Consider the following 7,794-nt stretch of genomic DNA (forward strand, 5'->3'; position numbering starts at 1 on the left):
GACAGCCGACCGAGATCCGCAGGGAGATCCGACCGTTGACGTCTCGTGGGCCCCGCCCGGGCTGGCCCAGGAGCCCGTGCGTGTCCCGGGCCGTCTCTGCCGACGCAGCAGCCGAAGCTGAACATGTACGAGGGCCACCAACCCACGAGCACGAGGGATTTTTTTTTTCAAAGAGAAGGAAATGATAAATACCGAACGTTCGGAATTCGATCATGTCAAATTGAACGTTTTCAAAGATAGTTTTAGTGACGCGAGGACGACAAGTTTAGTTGACACGCGCGGTAATTTTCCGGCAAAAAAATACATCGAGCACGGAGTTGTCATGCTTGCCATCTAAACTTGCCATCCTCGCGCCACTTAAATTACCGTAAAAAATGTTCACTTGTCAAAGACAAATTCCGAATGTTCGGGATTTATAGGGGACCATAAAATATTATTCTAGGGGCAAAATCTGTGAGACCTAGCTCACTGGCTTCGTAAAAAAATCCCTTGTTTATTCTTTTTCAGGAAAAAAATTGTGTTGCTGAAAATTAGTTTCACAATGATACTCAAGCCGTCCTCTCGACCAGAACCAAGCCAAACACCAGTTTGACCCTGCAATCTACCAAACCTTGCCATGTAATGACTTAGCACTATTCCGAGTACGCCTAATATGAGCAATACAACAAGTACTTGTGTAACCCGTGTCTTAATCTCACTAATAAGGAAAGCTTACCTTGATATGTTATATCATTGCTGACAATCATCGATATGGCCTCCAAAAAATCATACTCAACAGCGATTGGCAGGTTACTCCATTGTAAGGCCAAAACAATACCCTCCTAAAGCGCAAGGATTTCAGCCTCAAACACATCATTACACGTGAACAAGTGATGTCATGAACAAAAAATTATAGCTCCAGCATGATCTCTCAAGACCATCCCAGCTCCACCAACTCGCTCCAAATAAGTTCCATCCATGTTTAGATTCACTCGTCCAGCACTTGGAAGTTACAAGCGACATTGTCGAAATAGGCGCAGTGTTATCACATGTAGTAGGTACGAGGGGAAAAGATGATGCATCACAGGAATTTTATTCTAGGCGGTCAAACCTTGACCCAAGTAGATAGAGTGCAGAGAATCTAAGTAGCTAACGAGAAACCTTGAGGAAACATCGACAGGGGGCGACAGTTTGCTGTGGAGAACTTTGTTTCGACACCAATTAGATTCATGAACCAATCATCTCCTGTGTGTCGGATATGTGTTAACTTAGGAAGCTCCCATTTCTTTACCGTTGACGACCAAACACACGTGTGTTTAAGCAAACACATAAGACATGGAATGCATCTTTTGGTTCCATACTCCAAACTAGATAGATATTAGAAACCTTAAGTTTTTGTTTCTCTTTGTTACTCCAGGTTGCCAATGAGTTTGTGACCAACCTCCATGCAGAGTTCAAAAACTTTTGGAGGCACTCGGCTGGATCACGGTGACTGTGAAACAACACGAGAACGTTCCGAATGATTGCTAGAAGTGAATTTCCTCGAAAGCAAGATGATACACACTTTGAAAAGTGAAAGTGTCATTCTTTTTTGGTGCCCAAGCTAAGAAGTCTTCGTCCATCCTTGGATAAGGTCGGATCTTTTTTATTTCACAAATATCAATGGGAAGAAAATATTTGTAGTAGCTTGCCATTGCCCTAGTTGTCGTGAATATCTAACAGGTCTAAAACACATTGAAGCCACCCGTAGGTTCATGAACATTCCATCTATCCCTTCAGATGCTCACCTTATGACCATTTGCTAACATCTACAATAGGCCTTTTTTCAAAGTGTCAAACATGATTGATAGGTTGCCATGTTAGAGACGGACTACCCGTAAAGAAAGTATCCTCCAACCTTCCATTTGGGAAGTATTTTGTCCTACTCACCCTTGCACATGAAGTATCGGGAAAATCCAAACAACATCATGCTTGCCTTGCCAATAAGCTTGGTTGAACAAGCAAAAATAACTGAAACTAAGAGGACCTTGTTTCTTTGGCTTAGCCATTTTATTCCAAGCATACCAATGATTCTTGTGTTTCCCTTTTTCAGCACCCTAGAAGTAGTTACGTTCCATCCAGTTTAGAACATCACATACCTCCATCAAAATCTTACACACACTCATTATACTAGTGGGGATTTCCTGCGAAACCGCCATAATAAGCACCTACTTGCCATCTTACGTTGCATGCCCATCCCAGGAGAAGAGTATCTTTGTTTGTTTGACTTGAAGATTCTGGAAAAAAAAAACAAATTCTTTGACATTCTTTCATCAGGGGTAGGTAACCCCAAATTTTTCTCCTCAAAACTTGCAGAAGTCACTTGGAGGTGGTTTTTAATAGATTCAATTGAAACAACTCGGCAAGAGATTTCCAAAAAAAGAGCACTTTGTTGGATAAAGGTGATGTCTCGTAGCCTGACCATAAGCTTCAAGGATATTCTTAACATGAGTAGCTTGTCACAAATTTGCCTTAAAACGATAATGTTTCATCCACAAATAACACATGTGAGGCACCGGGGGCCCTTGTCAGATGTAATGGAGTAATATTACAAGAACCAGTACCCATATTGATAAGATCATCATCAAATATAATAGAAATAAATATGGGATAACAGATCACCTTGCCGAAGACCACATGACAGTGCAAAAGAATCAAAGATGGATCCATTAAATTCCATGGAATATCTCAAAGAGGTGACACAAGACATTATCCAATTGATCAATCTAGGAGCGAAGCCAAGCTTTTGCAGCATTTGCCTAAGGTAGTTCTAGTTCACCCCATCATAAGCCTTTCACGAATCAAGTTTGTAAGCACGAAGACTTTTGGTTGGATAATTTTCTTTCTTTACGGTAAACAGACTTCGAGAAGGAGATATAATATCATCAAGCATTGGCCTATGTCTGCTAACTAGGCACTTTTCAAACCACCTTTTATAAAACATTACACGAGCTAATGGATCCATTATCCTAACAGGATTAGGGAATTTTGGGATCATAACAATTACGATATCATTAACCTCTCGGGGCATAATACATGTCCTAAAAAATTCCTTTACTTCATCGATCATGGAGTCTTTCACTGTAACCCAATTATGCTGGAAAAACCGGGCGCGGAACCCATCATGTATCCGCGCCTTCGAAGGCCAGTGTGAAAAAGTGCATCCATAATTTCCTTATCTATAAAGTCAACACAAAGTGCCACATTATCCAAATCACTAACAATTGGATCAATGATATTGATGATTGGAGACGGATCAAGATTTGGACCAACGAATAATGGAAGCAAAATGACTTGACGTCACAGCCCCCATCTCTTTACTGTTAGTGAAAACATTGCCACAGTATGGACCATTTGAAACATGAAATCTAGCAAGAAATTAAGAAAATTTGATATATTGCATGCAATATAGTGAAATTTAACAAGTTTATACTACCTCCGCCCAAAACATTCTTGTCTTAGATTTGTCTAGATATGGATATATCTAACACTAAAACGTGACTAGATACATCTGTATCTATAGATAAATCTAAGACAAGAATTTTGGAAAGGAGGGAGTATATATTACACCCTAGCTATGCTAAATTAAACGAATTTAAAATCTAATCTAAACTAAAATCATATATAACACTAAGCTCCCTAGTTTTTAAGGCCTCACAATCAACTGAAGTCTCTAATTTAAAATTGGGTAATTCAATTTTGACCGAGTCAACAATTCACAATGGGATCTCTCATTCATTTTTCAATACACCCTTCCGCTATAACACTAAGTTCCCTATCTTTTAAGGCCTCACAGTCAGTTAAGGTCTTCCATTGAAAATGGGTCATCCAATTTTGACCAAGTCAATAAGTTTACAAGGAGTTCTCTCATTCGTTTTTGAATACACTATGCTCACTAATTTTAGAGCTTTTCCCTTTGATTGAGGTATACAATTCTACTGCCTTGATTTTGACTTGTCAATCCTTGGTTATGGCAATGAAATCTCTGTCTTCGTTAAGCTCTTCCATTTTAAAGCCCCATCATTCAACTAGGGTCTTTAAATTGAATTGGATGTACAATTGATTGGATCGTTGACCCGGGCTTCATGATGGGATCTCTCAATAAATGGATGGTGTGGCCTTGGTTGACAAAATGAACACGTTTAGCATCAACATAACACACACGTCCAACAACGTAAATACATTTCTCATGCTTCACGTCCAACACGTTTAGGTACCCTACCAACTTTTTAAAGAGCCGTCCATACTGAGCAGTGGCGACGTTGGCCATGCATTATGTGTAGGTGGTCGCAGGGATGAATTTAGGGGAGGGGGGAGAGGGGGGGCTAGATCCCCTTAACAAATTGATCTATTATGATTATGGTGGTTGCAGTCAATTTTTTTTATTTCATATAAACTTTGTCTTTTTCATAAACAAACTTGCCCCCTTACACTATACGTGAATGCTGGCTTCGTCGTCTGGTCGTCGCCGGTTCCCAACGGGGGCGAGCACTGTTCTCGACCGGACGGGCATGCGCGGGAGGGGCGCGCTAGTTGAACCAAATAAGTTGACTCGTATCACTACACCGGAGTGTGAGATGTGACAAACCGAAGGTCCCATGCACGTGTCGGTTGAAGCTTCAATCTATAGCGCTGGGCCGGAATAATGTATGGACCCTCTTGATTTGATCTCTTATACACTAACGATGAATAATACCCCGCCGCCACGGTACGTGCTTCTTGGTGAGATCGGCAAACCATTCTGTTGGTGAGCAGCCATCATGGTCTGCATTACGTTCTTCTTGGAGCACAGTGCGGGGACACGAGGTATGTGGTACCTATCGATCCAATATAGTACATGCACATGCTCTGATTCATCTGCTCTTCGTTCACTCCGGTATTACTACTCCCTTCGTTTCTAAATATAATATCTTTTAAGAGATTTTATTAGGACCTAATACATACGAAGCAAAATGATTGAATCTACACTCTAAAATATGTGTTGATGACAAGAGATTTTTATTCTTCTTCCATAAAATCAAACACAGAGGATTTACATACGAAGCAAAATGATTGAATCTACAATCTAAAATTTGAAAGTTATTGTGTCAGCAACACACTTAGTCTTATTAGGGTCCACATATGTTTTTAGAACCCTATGAATCAAGAAACCAAACGAGGTCTTATCAAATTCATATAGTTTTCAAATCACATATGATTCAAGATGGCATATTTTTTACATTTATGTGTTTTTGAAAACCATGTGAAACAGAGAGGTCCTCAGAATACATATTTCTCCACCACTCGTATGGAAAGAAAACTTGCAAGGAGAGCATAAAAATTTGAAATTATTGGTCCAACCTGTTAATTATTCATCAAGAATTCCTAAGATAAATCTCAAACACCACATATGTCCCATTCATGCATGGCAAGAGTGCACAATGTTTAGCCTCACTCCGCTAGTGGGGAGTGTGATAGACTAACATAAAAGGTGAATTGTTCTACACACCAATGAAAGCTCTGGAAAAGGACTCATATTTACACACGCTCTCCTTCATCGCCCGGCACATCATTCCTCGCCTCACATCATGCCGATTTATGCTAGGACCTATGTCACGTTTGTGTGCTTGGATAACTACCATGTTCCATGCACTGCATGTTTTATGAACGAGCCAAGCCGATCTGTGATAGGACCCAAGTCACATGTAGATGCTTGGATAAGAACCATATTCAAGGCTAATGGCATCCTCTTAAGAGGTATTGTTCTGACTGTTCTTTGCGACAAAATCATAGTTCATAGATCAGTTCATCTGGATGCGCTCGAGGTCAAGTTTGGAGTACCCAAGGAGGTCAAGTTTGCAATTACTCTATAGCTCAAGAAACAAGAGTTTTCTACTGTTAAACATAAAATAAATTGTTTTCACACACGCGTATGCATGCAGGTCGTGTTTCGTGGACGAGCCGAGTCGGGTTAGGACACATGCCACGTGTATACAACGCCTTTTTCAGCCACACAAGAAAATGTCGAAACATTTCCATTATTGTTAGATGTCTATCATGACATAGTATGTGTCTAGATATACTCTTCATAATCCGAACTAATTGATGTAAAAATTTACGGACAATGTATAGAAGCTGCATCAATTAATTAACAATGTCTATCATGAAATATTGAACAGAAGACGCCACCGGCTTCCAACGGCACACGAGGCACGCGTGATGATGCCAAACCTTGTACGTAAGCCCAGCGCGATAAGGCCATGCTCAGCAAGCACGCACGCACGCATGCTAGGCGTCCAGATACATACCTGGATGGACGCATGCATCCGCCACCCGCCGGGCGCGCGTCCGTTTGCGCTGGTGTGCACGGCGACGCCGGGCACCGGTCGAGCCCCGCAACAAGCCAAGAGCTTTCCTGCGTTAGCAAAGAGACGAAGCCATAAATTTCCGGGCATACATGCAATGCATGCAGCCATTTCTCGTCCACCGCGCGCGCACGCACGCACCAACGACGGCCGCCGCCGAACGAGGTTGAGAAAGCCACGGCGCGCGTGAGCTGTGGCCGTGAGCCAGACGATCCATGCACGTACCTACCTGCGCCACTAGCGACGATCGGTGAGTGTGAGTGACCAGCGGAGCAGCCGCTTTCTTGTCACGGAGCACTGAGCTCCGGCACCGGTGGTGGATCTCATCTTCTCTCCCAACGGCGCGGTCCAGATTTAGCCCAGGCAGCGGGGTCCTCGCACCTGTCCTTGGTTCCATCCGGTCCCCGGCAAAATGACAGCCTCTGCTGACGGGCGAGCGTACGACGGTAGGCGCCACGCGGGCGGCCACTGCCGCCCACGGCCGGATCAGATGTCAGTGAACCAACCGCACCAGCCGCAGCAAAAGCCGGGGAGGGTAGCTCGCGTGTTGGTGAGTGCGTTAATCGCCCCTCGCCTTCGCCACCGGAGTCCGTTAAAGCCCACCGCCCCGCCCTCGCCCCGCGCCCGCATATCCATCCATCTTGCAGCCAGCCAAGAAAGCAGGCCACTCCTGACGAGCGCTCTTGGATTTTGCGGCGCCGGGCGAGGGGAAGGAGGGGTGGGCATGGAGGGGTCGTCGTCTTCGGCGGCGGCGTCGATGGGGGCGGTGGGGAGGGCGGCGAGGGCGGGGGCGAAGGTGTGCGGCAAGGAGGAGAAGGTGGTGGGCGTGCAGAAGGCGCCGGGGAGCTGCCCGTACTGCGGCGGCGGGGTGGTGGCCACGGACGTGGAGGCCAAGTGGGTGCTCTGCTTCCTGCCGCTCTGCCTCAAGAACAAGCGCAGGTTCGCCTGCACCGCCTGCGCCAGGCGCCTCGTCACCTACCCCGCCATTGTCCAAGACTAGCTAGCTTACCTTCCTCTCTCTGTCTCTCTTTCGATTTGATTTCCTTGGTTTGGTTATCCGGAGAATGATTAGAGTACCCAAGATTTTCATCATTACAAAAATAGCAGATCGGACAACTCAAGATCGACCGATCGATTTGATTAGCGGATTCTCTAGCTAATTGTTTCCTTGATTGATTTGGAGGCATGCAGTAGCTGGATACTAGATGTTTGCTGCTCCGTTGCTCGTGCGTTTTAGTCTGGCCACAGTACTTTTTACTGCTGCTGATGGATATGGATGAAGGGGCGTTTGTTTCCGGGACTTTTTGGTCTTTTTATTTTCATATATATATGAAACAAACATAAGAGACTTTTAGAAACTAAAAGAGGGTATTTGGGACTAAATGAATAAAGTCCTTGTGAAAGTGTCTTTTTAAAACTTTATGACATTTTT

At 44.0% G+C, this 7,794-nt stretch overlaps 1 protein-coding gene across 1 annotated transcript; it reads left to right on the top strand.

The window, feature by feature from the left end:
* Positions 1-6,490: 6,490 nt before the first annotated feature.
* On the top strand, positions 6,491-7,552 carry LOC123411814. The gene has a single exon (XM_045104772.1). It carries the CDS (start codon positions 6,775-6,777, stop codon positions 7,360-7,362), a length of 588 nt encoding a protein of 195 aa, XP_044960707.1. The 5' UTR covers positions 6,491-6,774; the 3' UTR covers positions 7,363-7,552.
* Positions 7,553-7,794: the final 242 nt, after the last annotated feature.

The sequence above is a fragment of the Hordeum vulgare genome, chromosome 7H, assembly GCF_904849725.1.
Source record: "Hordeum vulgare subsp. vulgare chromosome 7H, MorexV3_pseudomolecules_assembly, whole genome shotgun sequence".
In the NCBI taxonomy this organism is placed as follows: Eukaryota; Viridiplantae; Streptophyta; class Magnoliopsida; order Poales; family Poaceae; genus Hordeum; species Hordeum vulgare.